General features: G+C 48.9%; 1 protein-coding gene across 1 annotated transcript; it reads right to left on the reverse strand.

Moving 5' to 3' along the window:
• Positions 1-278: 278 nt before the first annotated feature.
• On the reverse strand, positions 279-24,939 carry C9H2orf72 (chromosome 9 C2orf72 homolog). Its single transcript, XM_065411441.1, is given in 6 exon segments — positions 279-370; positions 2,492-2,605; positions 10,216-10,652; positions 10,761-11,104; positions 11,107-11,242; positions 24,866-24,939. Coding segments are annotated over 6 exon segments (1,197 nt in total).
• Positions 24,940-25,610: the final 671 nt, after the last annotated feature.

The raw sequence follows: 25,610 nt of genomic DNA on the forward strand, positions 1-25,610 counted from the left end.
AAGGCCCATAGTCCATTTTAGCATCTACAAATTAACTCTACCGGGTAGTAGAACATGACCCCCCTCTGGGTTTTGCTGCAGCAATGGTGGGGTGGGAGCAGGACGGTTATCTGGTTCGGACATTATTTGTTGCTACAGAAGGTAGTAGCTTTTCCCAAGAGCTGCATGATGGCTTCCATGTCCCCTTTCCAGAAGATCACCTGGGTGAATTCAGCCCGTCGTCCTCATGCTATAAGAGCAAATCAGCAAGGGTGGTGCCTTGACGCCATCCAGCAGCTTTAAGCACCTGTGCCTCTGCTTGCTTCTTCACGGTTTCCGTTAAGTGACATGCCTGTCAGAGCCACTCCCTCCTCGGGGTCCTGCAGGCCACCTACAAGGAGCAGGGAAAGGGAGACACAGCACGGTCACTGAGGAAGATGCATACAGGAGTCCCGGTTTTCAACACTCTCATTTTATGCAAATTGTGACTCATTTTTAATTAAGGATCAAGGTTTAAGCAATAAATGAACCATAAATTGGAGGCTTTTCATAATCGGCTCCAATTTTGGGCATTCTGGCAGCATACAGGATTTTAAACTAACACCAGAAGGTGACTCACCTCGCCCGCTCGTGGGTAAGGAGCTCTGGGTCCCAATCCTGGAATCTGATCCACACAGACAACCCCCATTCCCGTGCAATGCCTCATCAACTTCCATTGGACTCCACACGGGCAAGAGGGTCCGTCTGCCTGAAATCAATTGCAGGACCAGGGCCTTGAATGTTTATTGGACTGGATTTTCTTGCCACCACAATTTTCAATGGAGCAAATGCCCTTTCTGTACCAAACGTTTCACAAACTGGGCATTTCAGTGATTTGCCCACGTAGGCTCCTGTTTAAGCTGAAGCCCCCAGTTGCACCCCTGTCACATAACGAATTATTATAACAAGAGGGTTCTCCACATGGGGTGTCCTCCTCACCATTGGTCATGGATCAGTTTGGAAATTAGCAAGGCAAAAGATACATTTACTATGAATAAAGGTATTATTCAGGACTCCTCCCGAAGCAGTCTGTAGCCTCTGGCCAACGGTGCCCCTGCAGAAACGGGATCATTGCTGGGAAATGCAAGAATTGCGGGAACAGTATTTGAACCTGCATTTCCAAAGAACCTCAAGAGTGATCTGGAGTAGGGCTCTAAGTCATTATTTAGAAAGAGGGATACGTTCTGTGTCCGGCCTTGTCTACACTAGACAGTGGCATAGTTATACCAGCAACCCTTCCTAGTGGAGATGCAGCTTATACCAGCAAAAGAGTTCTTTAGCTGGTATAGTTTACACCAGTTTGGTGAACAAAATAAATCATCTATACCAGCAAAAGGGCCCCGTTGGCAGTATAACTGCATCTACACTAGGGCTTTTGCCAGCACAGCTATGTCAGTTAGAGGTGTGAATTTTTTCACACTCTTAAATGACATCACTTTGCCAGGAAAACTTAAGTGTAGACCAAGTTTCAGCTACACCCATAGAAGTCCACTGACTTCAGTGACACTACGTGTGTAAATAAAGAGAGAACTGGGCCCACTGAGTTTTAATTGGACCAGATAAAACACCTAAGAGATGCTGGCAAAGCACCTACCAACACAGGGTCCTTTGCTACTGCAATAAAGACAAGGGATGGGAGAGGTAATGAGTCAGACCCAGCAGGGCGAGAGAGAACTGGAACATTCATGGTGGTGAGACGGTGAGAGACTGAAAAAAGCGGGTGGGCAGAACAGGGGTGGGTGTGAGTTTAGAAGTCCAGGAGGGTACAGATGCACATATAGCAGGGGGTGCCTGCCTTGGGGCTGTGCCGGTAGCTGCCATGCACAGCAATTAGCATCTTCAAAGTGCTGCGAGTGGTGCGGCCCAGTTAGCGATTTGTAGTTCAGACATGTTCTGGCAAATCCATTGCCACTCCACTGCCACATTACAACCAACACTGCGTGCAGGCCACTGCAGTGAGCACAGGCAGATAGAGGGACCCAGCAATGTGCTCATAAAATACCAGGGCAAGACAACACTAAAAGAAACATCCCAGCCAACATGCTACAGGGATTGTCTCTCAGCATTTGGATGTTGTGGGGATGGCTGTGCCTATGGTGTTATATGTGCTGCCACCAGAGGATAGATTCCAGGAGCAGTTAGTACTGATGCATCAGCCCGTGCATACTGAGAAGATGTTCTCCCTAAGGAAGCCAGCCCACATTAGGCTTGGGAATCAAAGCCTGCTGGGGTTTCACTAGAAAAGGACCATAGGCCAGACCTTGTGGCTTAGTGGGAGCACTCGGCATCATCATAGGGGAGATTCAGGTTCCAAGGCTTCTCCCGATCGACCATTCCTTAGACTGGAAAGATCTGGGAATGCTGCCGGGGAAAAAAAACACGGTTGCCGCACATCATAAGATACAACTGTCCTGCTAGGAGCCCACTGCTGGACGTGTGGAGAACACAAGCACCTCAAGGGAGCTGAGCATACCCTCATGAAGGTTGTTGGCAGCATTAGCCGATCGGCCTCTTCTCCGGCTCCTCCTGCCCCAGGGGACGCACCGCAGGAGGGAGGGGAACCTCCGCTTCTCTCTCTCCTCCCCACCTTGGAAATATAAGAGCACGGGGAGTTATCAGCAAGAGACAGGGCTTTCTCAAGTCCTTGCTGGCAATAGGGGGACCTGCCTTATTCTGGGTCACGTATAGTACAGCTGTTCCCTGCTGGCAGACAGTGGTACCCCATGCTCCTCAACCTTGGGGTGTTGGAAATTTGGACCTCTAGATAGAACTCACCATGTGAAATCATTAAACGGTACCCAGAAATCCATTCCTCCCCTGGTGGAAATTCTTACCTAGAGTGGACACATTCAGAATAAGCACTAACTATTTGTCCATGCTTTCTTGCTGCCAAGAATTTCCTTAATGATTTTCACTAACAGTTGGGTTTGGATGAGTTTTGTATTTGCTTCAATGAGAGGACTGTTGGCAGCCTCAGGAAGCACAGCAAGGAAGCTGGCACAGATTTGCTCGTGCACACACACAGAGCAGCTGTGAGAACTAAAACATAAATGAAGAGAGAAGGCAGGCAGAAACCTCACATCCTGCGTCAGGGCCTCGGCCCCAGACACTTATATTATTGCTTCCTATTGATTGACTAGTTCTCCCCTCCCAGGGAGACCTGCTGGAAATAGATTTGTATTGTACTTGACAATGCCGTAGAATCTGCATAAGGAAAAGAACACTCCAGTGGAAGGTGAGTTACTATTAGATCTCAAGCCATTACTGTAAAATACTAGGTTTCAGAGGGGTAGCCGTGTTAGTCTGTATCAGCAAAAACAAGAGGAGTCCTTGTGGCACCTTAGAAACTAACAAATTTATTTGGGCATAAGCTTTCGTGGGCTAATTCACAGGAGTCAAGACTATTGGGGGGCTGTCTGTAAGCAAGGACTGGCCCGTCTCACAAGGTCTGTGAGAGTGAGGGATCGTCCTTCAGGATAGGTTGTAGATCCTTGATGATGCGCTGGAGAGGTTTTAGCTGGGGGCTGTAGGTGACGGCTAGTGGCGTTCTGTTACTTTCTTTGTTGGGCCTGTCCTGTAGTAGGTGACTTCTGGGTACCAGAGCCCCTTCTTGTCAACTGTTGGAAATGGGCCACATCTACCCTAATTGAATTGGCCTCGTTAGCACTGACCCCCCACTTGGTAAGGCAACTCCCATCTTTTCATGTGCTGTATATTTATACCTGCTACTGTATTTTCCACTCCATGCATCTGATGAAGTGGGTTATAGTCCACGGAAGCTTATGCCCAAATAAATTTGTTAGTCTCTAAGGTGCCACAAGGACTCCTCGTTGTTTTTGTAAAATACTAGGGTATTAGACAGGGTAGTTTTACTCTCACACAGCCTCACGTAACAAACAGATTATTGCAGCAATCGGGTATCCCCAAATCCTAAGATATGCAATATCTCATCCACCAATCAAACCTTATCTCCAAGAAACTTAAGTTATCAGCCGCTTTAGCAGTGACTCTCCTTACTAAGGCAATCAATCTTATGCAACATTAAGCTGCACAAAGTGATCCTCTTGACCAACAAAACAAATCCCTCAATAAAATAATTTTTACAACATGACTGTTCCCCCCTTTTAGTCCCTAGTGAACATAGATGAATGTCATGCTCAGGGAAAGCAGGTTAGCACACTAGCATTTCCCCTCTTAACGCTTGGGTGCACGAGCTAGTTAAGGCCGTAAGTGTAAGTGGATATCCATTGTCTCCATCCACATCTGACTTGGTCTGCACTTAAAACTGTTACCAATGTTGCTGCATTGGTCAGGGGTGTGACCAACACAGCTATGCCAACAAAACCACCAGTGCAAAGTGCTTCTGTCACCATAGCTAATGTCAGGTTGTTGGGGAAGTGGGTTGTTGTTATTGGGGGGGTTTTGAGGGGGAGGGGGGGAGAAGGAGGGTGTTCCTACATCAGCAGGAACATAAGAACAGCCATATTGGGTCTGACCAATGGTCCATCTATCCCAGTATCTTGTCATCCAACAGTGGCCAGTGCCAGATGCTTCAGAGGGAATGAACAGAACAGGACAATTATCGAGTGATCGAGAAAACACTTTCCATCAGCATACGCTGCATCTACACTACAGACCCTAAGTTCAAGAGAGGTGTGGGACCAGAATAGCAAAGGGGTGCTGTAGTTCAGGTCTGCACTGTGAGAAGCTGGGTGGTGGCATGGCTTGAATAGTAGAAAGCTGCAGAGCAAAACTGAGATGAAAGGGGAAAGGCAAAGGCTTGTCGACACAGGAAAGTTGTACTAGTAATACTGGTATAGTTATACTCCTGCATAAGAGTGGCTTTTTTCAGCGTAGCTTACACCCCTTCCCAAATGACATGAACCAAACACACTTATTCCAGAATAAGCATGCCCCCGCCCATACTGGGAGTTATACCAGTATAATTCCAGCAGTTTAAATTCACACCTTATTTATAACAATGTAACTTTCCCAGGTAGACATGGCATGCCCTCATAACACTGCAACAGGCTCAAATCACTGCTGTTCATCCCTCGCACAAGTTTAAAAATACTATTCCCCATTGTATTGGTGGTGAAAGCAGTTAGGGCCAACCCCTGAAGTCCTGACTCCTGTGAATTCTCCTCATGTACACGAGTAAGCTCACTAGGGCTACTAGCACGGGTATGGGTTGTAGGATCGGTACTTTGTTGTTATCACATGCATCAGTTTAAAACTATCATCCCCCTGGGGGGGCTTAGGCAGGCCAGCTGCAGTGACAAGCATCCTCCAGACACCTAAAACATGAGCGTACGGCCCGGGGCCCTATGCAAACAGGCCTTCGGAAGCACCCACTGAAGGCTCCTAGAGATGCTGCTCTCTTCTTTGCTACCTGCCAGATTATTCCCACCACTGCCAGAATTAAGAGCAAGGGGGGGGGTGTCTATCAATATTTGTGAGAATCCACAAGCACCAGTTGCCCTAGCATCAAAGCAAAGCTGCTAGGGCAACATGATAACGCACAGAGGGATATGTTTTTCCATCTCTGCTGCTGTTCTAGTGGGATGTTGGAACCGAAAGGATCCAGAGGGTTCTGGGGCACTTGGGAGAGTGACTTAAAGAAGAGGGTGTGAAGCAGATGCCGAGACCCCAGCAGGATTCCCTTGATGGGAGAGAGATGGGCGAAGGAGAGCAGTGTCAGGCACATGGAAGTGAGGGATGGAAAAGCTGTGTGTTCCTGCCTCAGTACAAAGTCACAGGTGCAAAGGTTGCAACTGCCACTAGCCTTGGAGCACCAGAAGGGGGCAGTATGGGCTTGAAAGGGGTGAAGGGACTAGGCCGGGATCAGATCCAAGCTTCCCCAAAGTGCAGATTCAGGGTTCCAGGTCGGCTCATTAGAGAGATAGCACCTGAACCACGAAGATCGTGGCCGGATTCATTCAGACCTGGACTTCAGGGAAAGGGGAGAGTAATCGGATTGCTTCTGATTCCATCTGGATAGAGACAGGCCGCGTCGTGAATTTCAGATCTGGCTCCAAATCTCACTGCTGGATCTCTCTGACACCCCAGGTTCCTGGGGTGCGGGATCCAACGTCCCAGTCTGGGTACATCCCTAACGGAAGTTTCACCTGCAACTGCGTGAGACCAGTTCTGTGAAGTTACCGGGGCAAAGGGGAACATAGGGATGAGGATCAGGCCCCTTGTGACAGAAGATACAGAACGTCAGCCCAATACGGTTCTGTGGAGCGCAGAAGGGGGGCAGCCAGGCCAGTGTTCCCAAGGCTTGTGGGGGCAGAGGGTCCCGTGTCAGCGAGCTGGGTCTGAGCCGTTGCATGTGCAGCTAATGACAGAGCCAGCAGGGGGCGAAGGCCTGGCAGCTCCACCAGCCGGAGAAAAGAAACTGGAGACAGGACAAGGAGGGCAAACAACAGGGACATGAGGAGAAGCCAAGAAATACCATCAGGGAGCAGGGCTCTGAGACGTGGGTAGGAAACACCCAGGAACAGGGATGTCACTGAGCGTCTCCTCCTGTATGCACTGGAGTGGGAACAGGGGGGCGAAAGGCAAACACCACACAACCCAACCCCAAACCCTGCAAATGTCTCCCCTTCCCCACGGCAGCAGCCATGCAGCTGGCTCCTGACCCAGGGAAGCTGAGAGGCCTTGTCAGGAAACTCAGCAAGGGAGCTTTTCTGCCCCTCTGCCCCAACCCCATAGGTTTCACCATGGGAAGGAGCCAACTGGGCCAAAGGGGAAAATAAAAGCACTAAGGGCAAGGGGAGGGTGAAGAGGTAGGTCCTCTGAGGGGGGACTACAGGGGCTGAAGTGGGGCTGCCGCCTCTGGGGAGCCTATGAATCCTGGCTGGGGCCCTATGGATCTGGAGAGGGTCTGAGGAAAATGCATTTGAGGACAGCTGCAGGCAGGGATGCTGGACAGTTAGTATAGCAGGGGTGCTGAGAGCCATTGAACCAACTGTAAACCCTGTATACGATGGAAACCACTTCAAGCTGGGGGGTGAAACAGCATCCCTAGTTCCAGCACCTATGGCTGCAGGGCCCTTAGGGCAAGAGGGGCAGGGAGGAGCCTTTGGATGGGATCCAAGCATGTGGGGAAAGCAGTGAAAGCGAGGGGGAGAGAGAAAACAGGACAGACTGAGGGTACGTCTATACTACCCGCCGATCCGGCGGGTAGTGTTCGATGTATCGGGGATCGATTTATCGCGTCTCGTCTGGACGCGATAAATCGATCCACTAATCGACGCCCGTACTCCACCTCGGCAGGAGGAGTAAGCGGAGTCGACGGGGGAGCCGTGGCACTCGACTCGCCGCCGTGAGGACGGCCAGGTAAGTTGAACTAAGATACTTCGACTTCAGCTACGCGAATAGCATCGTTGAAGTTGCGTAGCTTAGTTCAAACACACACCACCACCACCACCCCCCCGCTACTGTAGCCCAGGCCTAAGACAAGTACTGTCAAAAAGGGATGGGAGCTCCAGGGGTGTGGAGGAGGGGTTGAACTGCCATTTGTTTGCACATAAACACGCAGATGAGGTACTGGTATAACTACACCAGTTAGGGGTATGATCATCTAGCAAAGTGTTTTGACCTGTATCGCCCCTAAGGGGGATGTAGTTATATGTGTAAAGCTTATTCTGCTTACAGGAATAAACTATACCGGAATCTTTATACTAATGTAAACGTGGCTACATGTACACTACAGACTTCGGCCAGCCTAGCTACTTTGGTCAAGGGTGTGATAAGACATCATTTGTGACTGATGCAGCTGTGCAGGCAAAAGCCCTTGGAGTAGATGCAGTTATATTGGCAACACCAAGCTTCTGAGCATGCTGCTTGTTTCGCTCCAGGAGACCCAGAGTGTGAGCGGCTGGAAAACGCTGCACCAGGAAAAGCACAGTTACGCCATGTGACGTTCTGAGTGTAATATAATAGCTAATTGAAAGGTGACAGGGCCAGAAAGAGTTAATTACCTCCCAGACTGACCTGACCCGTGGCCGAACTTTAAAGACTAGTTAGGAAGATCTGTAAATGAACAGCGCTTTGAAATGCAGCCTGCATTGTTAGAGATAGAAGGGGAGCTGTTTGCTCAGGTCTTGTGATGTAAGCAAACAAGTCAAGTCTATTACTATGGCTTTGATTCAAAGATCAAAAAAGGAGTATTAACATTTAGGAAGACACTTGAGTGGGGAAATAGTATTATTGTCTCTATGTCTCTTTGAAGCTTGTGGTAACCTGTATCTGAACTGTTTAATGGATAAATTACCCTGTGCTAATTGCCAGGATGTTTGGGAGACAAAGTTAAGCCTATTGTTTTCTCAGGCCAAGAGGCTGCTGGAAATGTATAAAAACCCTGGGTATGAAAAATCTTTCTTCATCTCAGATCTGCTTTGAGTTTCAAGAAGGGGAAACCCTAAGCCATAAGAATTGAGATCCCCAGTCACTGACCCGAGTCACCCTGAATATGGACATTGGACTATAACCTGTGGACTATTTCTAAAAGGACTTTTGGCAACTAGCTGAACCTCAAGAATTGAATTTAAGTCTGTCTGTATATTGATCTTTTAACCAACACACTCTCTCTTTTCTTTTTCAATAAATTTTAGTTTAGTTAATAAGAATTGGCTATAAGTGTGTATTTGGGGTAAGATTTAAGTTATCATTTGACCCGGGTCTGGGGCTTGGTCCTTTGGGATTGGGAGAACCTTTTTTCTTTTATTGGGGTGTTGGTTTTCATAACCAGTCGTCCCCATAAGGAGCAGTGCTGGTGGCAATACTGGGAAACTGCAATGTCTAAGGCAGGGGTGGTCAACCTAAGCCTGAGAATGATCCAGAATTTACCAATGTACATTGCCAAAGAGCCGCAGTAATACGTCAGCAGCCCCCCATCCCCTCCCCAGTGCCTCCCACCAGCCCCCAACAATCAGCACTTCCTCTCGCAAACCTCCCCCCCCCCCCCCGCCCACCACAATCAGCTATTTCACAAGCGCAGGAGGCTATGGGGGGGAAGGGGGAGGAGCGAGGGCATGGCAGGCTCGGGGGAAGGGGTGGAGTGGGGACAGGGCTTGGGGCAGAACAGGGGGTTGAGCAGTGAGCACCCCCCAGCACATTGGAAAGTTAGCATCTCTAGCTCCAGCCCCAGAATCCGTGCCTAGGTAAGGAGCTGCATATTAACCTCTGAACGGCTCCAGAGCCACGGGTTGGCCACCCCTGGTCTAAGGGAATTGCTTGTGTGACTTATGGTTTGCCAGTGGGGTAAAGCCAAAGTCTCTCTGGCTGGTTTGGTGCCTTAATAATAAAGACACCCAGCTTTGGGCTGTAACTGCCCTGCTCTAAGCAATTTGTCCTGAATCGATACTCTCAGTTGTGTCCTACCAAAGGCAGCATCGTTACATGCCGGTATAATCCGCATCCGGACTAGGAGCGCCCTGCTGGTATAACATAGCAGTAGACCTATACTGGTAAGGCTCCCTTTGTAGACACGACCTGCATCCACACTTGTACTGCTTTAATTATACCGGTCTAGTAAACCCAGAACAACTTGTGCCAAGGCCCAAGATCATGCTGCTGAGACAGAAGTGGGTTCAAGACCATAGCACCAATCAGCTGTAGCCAGCGGTGTTCCTCACAGCTATGAATTATTATAATACATTTATACCCGCAGTCCTGTCTTGTGCTGTGATCCCATCAGACCTAAGAACTGAGCAGTCAGGATGGGTCAGTATTGGGCTGGGAAACCCTCCGGGATACCGTAAAACAGGGGCACCTGGGGCTATGCAGGTGACACTGTTTCTTCTGAACCAATGCCCCAGCAAGGAAAGCTGTGCTACTGGCATGGGATCATTCCCAGGGCGTTCACTGAAGGAACTTGGGGTTGGCTCTGGGGCGCTTGCCCAATTCCAACTCAGGGAGCCACATTCCCCTTGCAAATCCCAGGGCCTTTTGCTTCCCTTACCCCCACCCAAGTACTGATGCGTGTCCAGGGAGACCCACCGCCTCCCAGCCATGGGTGTCTGCCCCACTGTGTCATCTGCAAGAGGCTGGGGGCTGGTGGGGAAGGCAGAATCAGCGCTAGTGGATGTCAACCGGTGCTGACGCAGACAGGGGAATGGGGCAGCAAATGGCAACCAGAAGCAAGAAAGAAACCGACGCCCCAAGCATGATCTCTCCCCGCCCCCGTACCTGCTCGGTGCTGCAGGGCCGCTCGCAAGGCTCGGCAGGCGGCTCTCCTGACCTCCAGAGTCCCGTCCGGGCAGCCGGGGCTGTAAGCTGCCGCTTGCACCGTGTCCTGCAGCCCGGCCCGGTGCTCCTGGAAGACCTCGCCCAGCAGCGTCTCCAGCAGCGCCGCCGCCGCCTCCTCCTCGCCGGGGCCGGGCTGCACGATCACCCCCACCAGGGCGGCCGGCGGGCCCCGGGGCAGCCGGCTCCGCAGGTCCCGCGCGATCTCCCGCAGACGGGCCCGGGCTCGCCGCGGCTGCAAGGAGCCGGCCCGGCACAGCAGGAAGATGAGCGGGGAGCGGATCTCCCGGCCGGCGCCGCCGGGGCCGAGGCACACCCGGACCTGGGGAGGCGGCTTCCCCCCGCCGCCCGCCGGGCCCCCGGGCCGCTCCCCCGGCTTCTCCCCGCCGCCCGCCGGGCCCCCGGGCCGCTCCCCCGGCTTCCCCCCGGGCTGCTCCCCTGGCTTCCCCCCGCTGCCCGCCTGGTCCCCGGGCTGCTCCCCCGGCGTCCCCCCGCTGCCCACCGGGTCCCCGGGCCGCTCCCCCGGCGTCCCCCCGCTGCCCGCCTGGTCCCCGGGCCGCTCCCCCGGCGTCCCCCCGCTGCCCGCCTGGTCCCCGGGCTGCTCCCCGAAGAGCTCCTGGGCAAAAGCCCCCAGCAGCGCCCGGGTCTCCCCCCCTTCCAGCACCTCCCCGACCAGCAGCACCTCTGGCTTCCCCCCGACCAGCTCCACCAGGGCCTGGAACTCCTGTAGCGCCTGCTCCCCGGGACCCGGGGGCTCCCCCTCCATCGCCCTCCGGGCGCTCCCCGTCTCCCTCTGCAGCGCCGGCCCGGGGCTCAGCGCCTGCCCCGCCCCGCCCCGGGATCCGGGCACAGCCCGCCCCTCGCCACTTCAGGTTGTTCCCTGGCTTCTTCCCCCTCGGCTCCTGCTGCTAACTCCACGTGGGGTGCAGGGGCGGGGAAATAGGGGCCCAGAACATTTATGACCCACCCGCTTTTGTGGGCAAAAGATCCCCCACCAGCCCAAGGCTTCTAGGATAAGCTGGAACCAAGGGATGCTGCTGGGGGTCAGGCCTGCCCTGGTTGCAGTCTCCCAATCGGAGCAACAGCCACACCGGGATAAAAGGAAAATCTGGAGAATAAGAAAATAAGAGGTGCCCCAGGGGGGTAAGAGTAATGGTCCATCTAGCCCCCTCTGCTGTCTCCAGTAGTGGCCAGTACCAGAGCTTCAGGGGGAGTGTGCAGAACTGGGTAGTTAAAGGAATCCTCCCCCCTCTTCCTCTGCCGGCAGAGGTTTAGGAGAGTCACCCTGAGCATGGCATTGCATTGCTCACCATCTTGGCTAACAGTCCTCTCCTCAATGAATTTATCTCCTTTTTTTAACCCAGTTGTACTTTTGGCCATCACAACATCCCCTGGCGAGGAGTTCCATAGGTTAATTGTGCATTGAGTGGAGGGAAAATTCTGCTTTGGGAAGCAGAGGCCAGCTGACAATAGAGAAAAGTCCTCTTGCCCCCGAATTCTGAGTCCCTCAGACACTGGGAGGAGGAAGAGAGAATGAGAAATGAACAGCACAAGCAACTGCACACAGTACATCAACCCCCTTCCTGCTGTGAATCTTGCCCTGATAACTGAGTGACCCCCAAGGTTTGTTAGTATTATTATAGTAGACCTGCTAGAGGCCTCTGTCATGGACCAGGATCCCATTGTGCTAGGCGTTGTACCAACTCAGAAGGCAAAGATAGTCCCTGCCCCAATCAAGTATAATGGATGGATTCAGGCAAATGGGGGAACAGAAGGAGACAATGTTGGTGATAGGCAGTGGTCATCACACACCAGCAGCCTAACTACTGTCAAGTTTTTTGTAGGCCTCCTGGCCTCACAGCAAAGGGGAGTTTTGAGGGATTTGAAGGTGGAGTGTGACTGATACAACCTGACCAGGCGCAGGAGAAAGACTCCTGGGTGTGGGTGTGATGGGACCGGAGTACAAAGAGGAACATGCCTGACAGGAGAAAGGCAAAGTGCATTAGTTCATCCAGTTGGTGATATATAGTATAGGTGAGTGTGACATCCTTCTAGCCAAAAGCCTTAAAAGCAATGACTTGCCAAGTTATAGGACACCTTCTAATTGTACCCTAACACCCACACAGCTTAGGTCCACCACGGACACTGACAGACCCTGCAGCCTCTTCACAAGCCATTTCCAACAGCGCCATAAACACATAACACATCAATCCCCCTCCCAGCAGAATGCAAACCTTTAATCGCAGGGTCGGCAGCATTAGCAAATGTTCAGCACTAACACGGGTGTACATGTTCAGCGTGCAGTGTTTGTGGGGGGAGCACAAAGTCTTACTGAAGGTTTTGTGTTACCAAATTTAAAGCCTCAGTTGTGAGCCGGGAAATAACTGTAGTTGAACTTGTCCATGACGGTTGCAGGGGCATACTCTGACCACTAAGCATACAAGGAAGCCCTGTTCACATGAAAGAACATCAAGTGACAAACAGCCAGGGGAGAATGTACCGTGAAGTTTACAAAATGGACAAATGTGTGTCAGCCGGGCTGGGAAGCAGCGGCATCACAGCAGATGGGATTCTCATGCTGCTTTTCCTTGATAAACAGGGCTACTCACGGGCCTAGTCCCCCCACAGAAGATGCAATGCTAATAATTTACAGGGCTTCCAGCTGATGGGAGTTACGGTGACACCCAGCACCGTATGTTTAATGAGCCATATCTGATTTGCAAAGAATTTGGAATCTATTTAGCCACCAGTGGCTGTGTGCAGTTCTCTTTAACATTAAAGGAACAGGGAATAATGGGAGGGTGGAGCATTTACTTTCACTCCACAGTTATAGCCCAGCCAGACACAGACAGGCTAAGAGGAAGAGTCAGGGCAGAGGTTCTCGACCTGGAGATGAAGGTCCCGACCACCCTGCCATTCCCTATTGCTAAATGGGAAGGCAAGTCATGGGGGCCGGGGGTGTCCCAATATAGACAAGGAGGTCATGCTATGGAAGAGGTTGAGAACCATTCCGTTAGGGGACTATGTTACATTCTCTCCCTACCAATGACTGGTGCCAGGGAAGCCCACAGCGAGTGTGGTTTGATGATGTGGCTAACTGGGCGGGATGTGGTGTGGCACCCTTCTCTAGGCTGTGTGAAGACAGCAAAACATGGAGAAAGATCGTTGGCCAATGACTCCCCTGCGTTGTGTTCACTGTGATGTGACTTTATGATGCTTTGCACTCTGAGAATAATAATAAAAAATACATAAATTCCTAACACCAGGCTGGCAAAGCCCCAAACTCTTTTAAGGGTACTGCTCCACCTCAAAGGCCTGGCCAAGGTGAGAAAGAATCAGTGGTTTAAACATCAGGCTTGAAAGCTCTCAGGTCACAGGAATCACCAGTTTGGGGAGTGGCAATGACATCACCCCTTCCTTCCTCCAATGGAGTTCCATGATGTTTACAACAAAAGAAGGGCTGTAAAATGTATGGCTGCTTGTGCACCCTGACCAGCCCCATTTCAATTTGCAAGCATGCTGGCTGCAGCGCCCCTGCTGAAACAAGGGTTGTGAGCACTTTGCACCATCACAACTCTGCTCCAAGCATGCTTTCTTCCACAGGGGCTTGCCCCCTGAGTTAGGCCAGAAAGAGCTGGCTTAACCCAGGTAGGGTGACCAGACAGCAAGTGTGAAAAATCAGGACAAGGGGTGGGGGGTAATAGGAGCCTATATAAGAAAAAGACCCCAAAATCGGGACTGTCCCTATAAAATCGGGACATCTGGTCACCCTAAGCCCAGGTAAGTCATAGGCAAGTGACTGGGGAAAGTAACTTAGTAATTGACAAGCACCGATAAAGGGGGAGAATCAACTAGGGATCACATTCTGCTGTCATAAGACCATATGTTGACCTACCTCACTGACAGCAAGGTCACCCACTTCTGAAAAGAATGGGCCATGTACTAAAGCTATAAAATCAGATACAATCTAATAGACAGGAATGGCCTTTAGTTAGAGTTTGTGTAAGGATTTATTTTCATTTATTTCAAGTCTTGCCAATCACCCTTTATCTAATCTGGTGTAGATACATTCTGTCTCTAATACTACAGACTTTGAAAACAACAAGGAAGGATCACAGGCAACAGCCACATAGCTGGGGCCCCCTGGCTTTCACTTCTCATTGCTAGATTCTAGGAACTCCACACCCAATACCTAATTTATTATAGTTTTCTTTTGGCTGAAGCAGGTAATGGGTCAGGAAGGAGATCGACTCTATTTAGAGATGGAGCTGGGGAAAATTTATTCTTTCCCTCCACCCCCCACCCTCCCTCTTCATAGCACCGAGGGAGGTGCTGTGGGAAGCTGGGAACTTATTCCAGCAGTGAGTCAGGAAGGAAAGCTGTCTAGAAAGAGCCCTGTTGCTGAGAAGAGAACCAGAGGTGAGGTCTTCTTCTTTGCTCCCCAGCCCCAGCAGGAATGAGCCATGCTTTACAATTTTGCTTTGGACTTTGACTGATGGAAGCCCTTCTCTATTTATGTTTGGGCCTTAAGGGGGCAGGACATTATTCATGCTTACTGATGACAAAGCCCCCCACCACACAAAGGTGTTTAAATTGTGCCTTAGTATGCAAAATAGTGTCCTGTGCCATTCAAGTCCTATCACCTGAAGCTAAAAGAATAATCCTTACCTGGAGTATGAACAATACCTAGCTCCTATATAGCTTTTCAATGAGTAGCATCCAAACCCTGACCTGTTCTGGGACAATAACCCCTCCAGTTGGAAGCCCTATGGTTAATGTAGGGACATCCTAGACATAAAAGGCAAAAGAATGCATACTTAAATTGGATGAGCATCATGGATTATTTTTGCTTGGCAGCAGATACCTGGCTTATTTGAATAAAAAAATCAACCACTTTTCCAAATGAAAGTGTCTGTAAAGATCCAGTTCTTTTTTTATGCTCAGCTGTAATACAGCTCGTTTTGTTTAGATGTTCCTTTGTCACTATGTCCATAGGGAACGTGAACATAATCCACCGTATTCAAACAACTGTGTTTACATTTCTCTATTCATTAACAAAGGTAAGCTCTAATTGCCAATGCAGCTTTCTCGTCCTACTCATTGTTTTTCAAGAGACAGAACGAGCACCTAACAAACAGAGTTTAAAACAGCTACCAATTTAGTGGTACATTGCAAGTGACTTTCATGTAGCCCAAACTAAATCTCTTCAGTGGTAGGACCCAAGCAATTATATCAAGGGTGCTTATGAGGCCTGGAAGTTGTAGACAACACTGGTCTTTTCCACGCTGCACTGGTTACAGGCCCAACTTGTTAGCAATTGGAAGTGGGGTCCTGACTAAAGCTAGGCACCGAACTAAAGAGATATGATCTGCAGTGTTGCCAATTATTCCCATCCTGGATCTCTCCTGAGCAGGGAAAGTTAATCTGACCAAGAAGTCCTTGTAAAAGTAAAAAAAAAAACTAACAGAAATTTAAAGGAAATTTCATATTTTTATGTAAGCAAAAGTCAGGCTAGCTGTAACCCTAATAACACAAAATTTGTAAAAGCAAAAATTGTGTTAGGCAAGTAAAAAAAAACTGGGTAAAAAGTTGTTGCAACCTTAAGTTAAATAAGTATAAACTGTAAACTATAGTTTAAATTGATAAAAAAAAAATCAAAATAACCTATGTATAAACAAAATGCAGCTGTTGCCCATTATTGTTTATAACAAAAGGTATAAATGCTTGCTGTAATTGTTTATCTAAAAAAAAAACCGGTTTTGCTCTCTCCCTCCACGCAATTGCTAAAAATAATAAAGTATCTAACTTGCTGCACCCAACCTAAAAGTAAAAACTCTGTTTTTCTCCAACAGTTCCAGTTCAGGTTTATGGACCATCTATTAGCTCTCCTCCTAAGCCCTGCTATATTAAGTTAGATGGAATATATGGGCTAAAGGTGTTAACACCCAATCACTGTCCAATATTAAACAGTGTTAAAAAAGGTCAATGGTTTGGTATGCAGAGAACTCAGCCTGCTTAATGCCATGGCAAATACATAATTCAATTCATGCCACAGGGCAGAAGTTTATTGATTGAAACACACAAAAGGAAAATAATCCACAGGAAGTAAAGAGCACTGAAATTGACTGTTTATGCAAAACAAACAATCAAAACCTAGCAAGGTCCCTTTTTGGAGACAGTGGATATTGGCTAAAGTCTCTTATTCAGTCAGTCTAACAGTGCTTCTTGGTGGGGAAGAAAGGGTTAGTGCTGTTGTTCAATTCTGAATAGGGAATAATCATCACTTTCCTGCTTTAGACAAATCGGGGACACACACAGGGAGAGAAGAGATAGGACAGTAAAGCTGGGGGAAATTCAGCTTTTGTTGATGTTCTTGGGATACAGAGTGGCTGGCCAGGCACAGATGGATGCTGGCAGGTTGGCCATGACAGCTGTTGCCCTGGACCCTGGCTCACCTTCTGGGTCAGGGGCATCATCTGGTTGGTCTGCTCAGTCCCTCTCAATCACTGCTCCTTCTCAGACTGGGAAATGCTGGATGGGCTGTCTCTCGTCTCACCAACCTGCCCGGCATCAGGTGAAAAGCCGAGAGAGATAACACAGGAGGAAGATAGGGGGGCAAAAAGAAGTACACAAGGGAGGGGAAGACAGAGCAGGATCTCACATGTATCAGTTTGAGGTCCTCGCTTTTGCAGCACTGATGGTCAAGCATCCCTACTGGAGTATCAATGTGTGGTATCAGGCAGGCAACAATCCTTCCACTGCAGCTGCGGTGATGTCAGTAAGGTTTAGTCTCCCCTCTAAAGTCTCTTTAATGGTCCCCAAAGAGGCGATGGGTGGAATAATCCAGCCACTCATTATTTTGTCCACCAAGCAGGCTTAATTTCCAACACACCGATTTTGGTTCATTGATTTCCAATCCTCTGCTCCTCTTGTTCACCAGTCATAATCTTAACACAGTCTTTCTGTGAGATCGGACGACCATTTGTGTTTAAATTAAGTCAGTTGGTCTAGCTCCTTCTCATATCTTTTTTAAACAGACCTTTATATCAAAGGTCATTGTATCAATTCATAAACCTTTACCTACTTTTCAGCAGTTAGGCTAACAATTAACAAAGGCATGTTCTCAGCATATCTGGCTGTGGGCTTGATTCAATCCCATTGATCTCAATGGACAGTCTTTCCATGAACGTCACTGGACACAGAATCTGGTCCTAATGACTCTGCTATTATTCCTTCTCTTTCACAAACAAGCTAACACACAGGTTCAAAGAAAATCACAGCGATTGCGTGACTCTCCATTTGTACAATAGGTTTCCGAAAGCTGAACAGAGCCCCTATGTGACGTTGCACTCCATATGATTTTATGAAAATATGCTAATGAGTGTGAATATAATGTAACTGGGATATGCTTCATGCAAAAGGTCTCTTGTAAGGTATCATTACAAAGCTTATAGTATCATTACAAAGCTTATAATCTACTGAGTGTGGTCATCCTATTTGTATAACTGTATCGTTCTTGTATCTGAAACTAGAAATATGAAATATAACTCTGAGGTCCTATTGTAATTATGCAAAGTGTGGGCCATTAATGGTGGTTTGGAATACTGATGGCTCCCAACTAGGACAATTGACTGTGGATGGCTATGTTTACTTGCAAGCCTTCCTGTGAGTCAGACCGGGAAGAATGGAGGCTGGGGTCTCACAGGACATGTCACCATGTCACCTGGTACTGAAATCCATCTTAAACCCGGTGCTTTTCCATTTAGAAGGAGGGGTGGGGACCCAGAGAGACAAAAGATTCCTGCCCTGTGCCAAAGCTATAAAAGGGGGTGAAACAGAACAGAGGGGGCGGCCAGTCATGAGAAATCCCTTAGTTACCACCTGAGCTGGAACAAGGACTGTGACAGGGGAAAGGATTGGGCCCAGACTAGGAAGGAGTCTAGTCTGTGAAAGAAGCTTATTGGAACATCTCCGAGGGTGAGATTTACCTGCATTTAGTTTCTTACTGTATTAGGTTTAGACTTGTGTGTTTTTGTTTTATTTTGCTTGGTAATTTACTTTGTTCTGTCTGTTATTACTTGGAACCACTTAAATCCTACTTTTTATATTTAATAAAATCACTTTTTACTTATTAATTAACCCAGAGCAAGTAATTAATATCTGGGGGAGCAAACAGCTGTGCATATCTCTCTATCAGTGTTATAGAGGGTGAACAATTTATGAGTTTACCCTGTATAAGCTTTATACAGAGTAAAACGGATTTATTTAGGGTTTGAATCTCATTGGGAACTGGGTATCTGGGTGCTAGAGACAGGAGCACTTTCTAAGCCGTTTTCAGTTAAGTTTGCAGCTTTTGGGGGACGTGGTTCAGATCTGGGTCTGTGTTTGCAGCAGGCTAGCGTGTCTGGCTCAACAAGACAGGGTACAGAAGTCCCAAGCTGCCAGGGAAAACGGGCTCAGAGATAGTCTCAGCACATCAGGTGGCAGTTCACAAGGGGGTCTCTGTGACCCAGCCCGTCACAGGTTCAAAGAAAATCACAGCGATTGCGTGACTCTCCATTTGTACAATAGGATTCCAAAAGCTGAACAGAACCCCTGACATTCCACATGGAGCCAATTGAAAGTCTGATATTCCTTGTCACCTTTGTGTTGCTACTGAAGAGCAGTAAAGTCTTTATCAAGGTGAAAATCCGATCAAGAGGAATGAGCTGGGACCATGCCCTATGTCTGCAAGCAAAGAGAAAGAGGGGAACACATAGTCACAAAAATGGAACAAACTGAATTCTTAAAATAAAAAGGATCCTGTCATTAATCAGATCCTAGTGTTATGTGTTGTCAGATTCCACAGCTGTTTATTGTGTCCAAACCCACTTTGTATATCACTGCACAAACAGCACAAAATCCCCTAAATCCGCAGTCTCATAGGCTGCAAAAACTCATTTAGTCATGGAAAGAGTTTGTTCCCTTAGAGAACACAGGCATGTAGCTGTTGCAGGCATGCTGAGCATGAATGAGAAAATCTAACATCAAAATATGAAACAGAAAGAGAGAAACCCATGTGGGGTCGAGGGAGGCACACGGGATCAGAGCCAGAAGAAGGAGCCCACGTAGAAGAATCCCTACACTAGGCAGAGCATTGTGAAGAGGACTTTGATGTCAATTTTACTCCAGGGACGGAATTCTGCCAGGAGCGATTTTATTTTATACTGCAGAGGTGCCTACTGTAAAATCTAAAACCACAACACCACAGATACCCCTCATCAGCTGGTGGTAGCAAGGGCGCATCACCCTGCTACAGAAATGGAAAGCAACCCACTGTCACCGGCTTAGACTGTGCACCTTGTATGTAATTTAACACAAACACAGCAGAAAGGCTTCAGATGTTCTCTTCCCCCTTACCCAAGGACTGAATTGTTATAGAGCTCTCCATACCAGTCTGTACTCCCAGCTCATGTTGTACCTACCCAGCTCAGAATGTCCTTCAGGGGCCACAGATGGGATCCAGACAGTTTAGGGGTTGCCAGGGGTTAGCTATCAAAAACTAGTGGATATTCTGAAAGTCACCAGGCACCAATGACTTTAGCCCCTAATGGGCTCCTCTCCTTCCCACTAGACATCAGCCACATAGCCCACACCATCTGCGCTCAATGGACGCAATCACACTCAACGTAGGAAATCCATTTCGGATAGAGCGATACAAGGCCCTGGAAAAATCATGCTAAACTCATAGTCTTAGTCCATATCAGAGGTTCTGGACCAGCCAGGCTGCTTCCAAAAGGGCTGGTCATTTCTCCACAGCAGCCAAACCCCACAGCATAGAGCTCTCCCCGTGGGGGGGTTTATTTGTAACACAGCAACATGCTGTAGAACAGTTTCTCTTTTATTGTGTGTGTGGCCATGATTCTTCACCCATGACTATGTCTCCCCCCAGAATCATGGTACTGCTGCTACTGCCCCGAAAAGCAGGCCACAACCCAACTTGTGAGGGGAATTCATCTTATAGCTGAGCAGGTGGGTAATAAACTCAGGTGTCCACACAGAGCAAAGTCTTACTTTTATTAGGGTCATGAAGGGGTTTCAGAGTATGGGCTTCCTTCACTTAACATAGGCCTTTCACCTCATGGGTGCTGACAGAGTTGTCAACACTTGCAATGTTATGGTGAGACTCACGATACTGTGAATAAGAGACTTTAACCAATATCCTTGACAGCAAGGTTTGAAGCCTGGCCTATCAGACCCCTAGCTTAGGACTCTTGAGTTCAACAACTAAAGGAGGACTCGACACTCCTTCAGAGGGGGACACAAATTGTGTTAGACGTCAGGATCATCATGGACATCAGGAATCCTGGGTTCCAGCCTTGGTTTGGGGAGAAGAGGGTAGCTTATTGGTTAGAGGCAGAACGTGCTTTTGTTATCCTACCTGAAAGGCAGTGTGATGGAGCAGCTAAGAATTGGATATCTTATGTTAGCGGGTTCTTATTCCCGACAGTGCATGCAGTGACCTGGTGTAATCACTCTAACAACTGTGAAATGGAACTGTAGCTCATACTTGGATGCCTGGCCTTGATCAATAAGGGTGGAAGGGAACACACACCAGTCAGCAGAGGTGAGATCTGAACTCATGGCTATCACCTCCCCAGTTCAGGGAACGTCCCCCTAGCTTACCGGGGTATTTGATGGAAGAGACTAGTGTCTCTCTCCCTCTCCCTCCTCCAACAGAGGCTTGATACCAGTGGATGTGTTACATCGTCAGTGCTAAATGCAACTCCTCCCATCCCCCAAGCACCTACACAGAGCCTCCTGCTTTCTTCCTGGAGAGTCCGATTGGTCTGCAGTCTCCACTCCCACTGACCCTGTCCCTGGTGAAAGGGATAAGCTGAGATGGAGTTCGGCCCATTTGGCTGTGACCAAACAGTGCCTGGCCCACTTGTATTTCATTGCCTCTGGCCTGTGGAGAAAGCCAGAACTCCAGGCTGTCAGAACAGGAAGCTGTTCACCTTAAAGAATGCAGACTCCTTAGCCATACAGGATGTGGGAGCAGCCCAACACTGGCCTGTGATAAGGAGCCCGAAATGGGACCAAGGCTGAGAGAATTCCCTGGGAATGTTCCTTTCTGGGGCAATACATGAAAAGGCCAGGGGGCGACTGGACCTTGCCCCGTTGTGTCAGTAAACAGTGCTGGATCGATGGGCGGAGGGATTTGGCAAGGTTTTGTTTGGAGGCAGATAAAGCTGGGGCTGCTTAGAGTCCTGGGCACGTGCCCCTTTTTGATCCAAGTTTGGAGGTTAACGGGGCAGCGAAACCTAGCAGAAGGCTCTAGCCCTCTGGCAGTGGTCCCAGCCTGTGATTGTGCCTGAACAGAGCAGCAAGCCCTCCTGTTCCCTTGGCACAGTGCAGCCTTCGCCAGGGCATGTCGAGAGGGTGGAGCAGCCTGATCCCAGCGTTCTGGAAATTGTGCTCTGCAGGAATCCTAAAAGTGAGAGGGTAGAGCCCTATTAGCTCTCCTCTAGTCCATCACCAGCTGCACCCCTTTTGCCTCCGGCCTCCCAGACACCCACAGGTCCCCCACTGGTCCACACAAAATGCTGCTCGTTAATCAACTGTTTGAACCCCTCCCCTGGCTCCCCCTCTGCTACCACATCATATTCAAGCTTCTCACCGCCTCCAAAGCTTGGCAGAACTCTGCCCCACCCTGCTTCCCTGGCCCGTCACCACTGCCACCTCTGCTCTGGCAGCGATGCCAGCATCATCCGCCCACACGTGTCAGTTTCTCTCAAACATCTCCATGCCTTCTTCCACACTGCCCCCTGTGCATGGTCCAGCCTCTGTGACCTCTTCCTCTCTGCATTTAAAACCCTCTTGTAAACCCACTTCTGCTGTGCTACTCAAGGGACTGAGCTGAACTCATACCATGAAGCCCAGGACACGGCAAAGGGTCACCTTTCTCTGCCACTGGCCTGCAGGGTGACCTTGGACAGCAGTTACTGTTTTTTAAAAACTTGCAATTTTTAAGCCAATCTCATGATTTTTTGGAGCTTGTCCTGTGAGTTAGGAATGCTTGGAGTTGGTGATATTAGCTGGCACTCAACATCCTCCCATACCCACAGATGCTGATTCAATTCCTTCAAAATGCAAACCAACCATAAAAAAATGAAACCTGGGAGGCAAATTACGCTACTTCAGGCCAGAAAGTTTCCTTCAGAATAATCAGGGTTGCTTTTGTGCGATTCCCAGAACTGTGCTAGGTGCACTACAAAGCATACAAGGGTACATCTACATTGCAAAAAAAAAAACCCCTCCACAGCAGCATGTCTCAGAGCCTAGATAAGCTGACTCAGGCTTGTGCTCTGGGGCTAAAAATAACAGCGTGGACGCTCCACCTGAGCTGGGCTTTGCAACCCGGAAAGCGGGGAGGGTCTCAGAGCCTGGGCTCCAGCCCGAGCAGAAACATCTACACTGCTATTTTTAGCTCCATAGCTCAAACCCAAGTCAGTTGACCCAGGCTCTCAGACTCGCCGCCATTGCTTTGTTTTTGCTGTGTAGACATAGATTCCAGACTGAAGCGTTTGTGAGCTTAAAATAGAGAGAGAACGATACAACTAAACAAGAAATCACTTCTTTCGGCTGTGAAATATTTAAAAAAATATTTAATTTTTGATGTCAAGGGTTTAAAATAAATATTTAAGCAGCTGTAAATATAAAGATGAGTCCAGTGTCCTTACATAATTCCTCACATGAACACTGTCCCAGGGCGTTTTGTCTGCCCTGCTATAAGTGATAAACGGTTTGAAGTTTATACATACACACAGGCATGCAAACAGAGAATAAACTCCAAATTTTAATGTGTGGGTTTTTTTTGTTGTGTAGTTTTTTGGGTTTTTTTTGGTTTTTTATTTCAGCAGCAGTTCAGATCTTAGCTGGATACAGGAGCTGTAAAAAACCAAACGAGACACAAACATTAAGTCTCTAATGCAAAAATGCATAATTTGTAACAAAATTTGTATAACTGCAGCACCTAGGAACCCAGGGATGGGCCCGGGTCCCATTGTGCTAGGTGATGTACAAACACTGAACAAACAGACTCTCCCTGCCCCCAAGGGGATTACAATCTAAGTATAAAACAAGAGGACAGATGGATACAGACAGAAAGGGGGGACAAGGAAACAATGAGACACTATTAGTCAGCATGATAGGCGGTGGTATCGGCCCACCAGCTGTCCAACTGTTGTCAACTTAATCAATTCAGCATAATTAGAACTGGTTGGGAATTTTTCAATACATTTTTTTTGAAAAATTTTCACATAAAAACCCCACCCTGAGATCCCAGAACAGCCAATAGGCTGGGGGTTGGGCACTCGGCTGAGATTGGAGAACCCAGATACAGGTCCCTGTTCTATCTGACTCAGAGCAAAGACTGGAACATGAGTTCCCCTTCCCAGGTGAGTGCCCCAAACCACAGACTACTGGATATTTTGAGATGGGGAGGGGTGTTTGTGTAGGTTTTTTCCCCTCCCTCTTTTTTTGGTCTCAGTTTTGTCCCAGTGCAGAATGGGAAAATGTCTGGAATCTCAACATTTTCAGGGGAAAGGAAAAGTTTCCCAGCCAGCAATAATCATAACCTCTACACTATACCAGTGAGGATGCAGCTATTCAATGGGGTTATTTGATATTAGATTCAAATCACCTGCCTCCCACATTGCCTCTTCCCTCCCCCGACAAAAAATCTCTAAATATCTCCCGGGGCCATTCTCCATCAGATTGTATCAAACCGTAGGCAGGTTGCGCCACTCCTAGTGTCTATTTAACAAGATCATTGTACACATGGTGAAATCAGTTTATTTCATAGAATATCAGGATTGGAAGGGACCTCAGGAGGTCATCTAATTCAACCCCCTGCTCAAAGCAGGACCAATCCCCAGACAGATTTTTGCCCCCGATCCCTAAATGGCCCCCTCAAGGATTGAACTCACAACCCTGGGTTTAAGCAGGCCAATGCTCAAACCACTGAGTTATCCCTCTATGGAGATAAACTCCACAGAGGGGGTAGTGTATACTTGAATGTGCTAAACACAGTCCATTTTACTTGGAACAGGGAGTTCACATGCCTGCACTGTAGGTACTATTTGTTACATAGGAACCTAGCGAAACTGATTCACACAAAGCCACATATCAAGATGCAAGATCTCTCTAGACCAGCTAGAATACCCAATCACCATAATTAGAGCCCTACCAAATTCAGGTCCATTTTGGTCAATTTCATGGTCAGGGGATTTTTAAAATCGTAAATTTCATGGTTTCTGATATTTAAATCTGAACTTTCACGGGCGGGGGCGAAGGGGTTGTCGCAAGGCTATTGTAGGAGGGCTGCAGTCTTGCCACCCTGACTCCTGTGCTGCTGCCTTCAGAGCTGGGCGCCTGGCCAATATCCATGGAGCTTCCTGAAGCCAGGGGAGGATCCTGGAGGTGGGTCTGACCTGGCCCTGGAAGTGGCCTGTGCAGGAGAAGAGAAAGTCCTGTCCCTCCCCCGTCTGGCCAGGACTAGCAGTTGGAGCTCAGCGCACAGTCGCATTGTGTGTGTGTGAGAGACACTGACCATGGTGCCCCCTTGAGCATGGGGCCCTGGGCGGTCACCCACTTGCCCACCCGTAATGCCAGCCCCCCCTCCATGTTGACAACCCCCCCATACCATGCCACCCTCACTTCCACACTGCTGCTGGCAGTGATGCTGCCTTCAGAGGTGGGCTCCCAGCCAGCAGCCGCTGCTCTCCGGCTGACCAGCTCCGTGAAATCTAGTCTCTACAATAGCCAGATTTAATGGGGGAAGATCGGATTTCACGGTCCATAATGCTTTTTTCACGGCTGTGAATTTGGTAGGACCCTAACCACATATGCTGCTACTTTGCCATAGCTTTTCAGCACTCTACCTCCCACCTGACTCTTCTCACGGCAGCTGCACCATGCACATCAAAATTCTGCTGATGCACAGGGAAGGAGGGGGCCTAGGAAGCTGATGCAAAGTCCTCTGAAGTCCCTGGAGGACCTGCCATTGACTTCAGAGGGGTTCGGATCAGGCCCCTAGCATGCAGTGAAACAAACAGGGCTAGGCTTGTCGTCTACCAACTGCCCTGAGCACTGGTGTGGAGGACAGCCTGGCAAATGCCACCGTGCCAAGGGTTCATGGCCACAGAACTACTGTAAGGTGAATTAAAGGGAAGAAAGGGACTGTAGCTGGGTTGCTGTAGCAGCAGCTCCCCCTGCTGACGACAGGCGGTTCATGCTGGCTCCGAATCTCGCTGCTAGCGCGTTCCCCTTGCGAGCTCTGCTATCCCAGCGAGGGG

Source organism: Emys orbicularis, chromosome 9, assembly GCF_028017835.1.
Source record: "Emys orbicularis isolate rEmyOrb1 chromosome 9, rEmyOrb1.hap1, whole genome shotgun sequence".
NCBI classification, from domain to species: Eukaryota; Metazoa; Chordata; order Testudines; family Emydidae; genus Emys; species Emys orbicularis.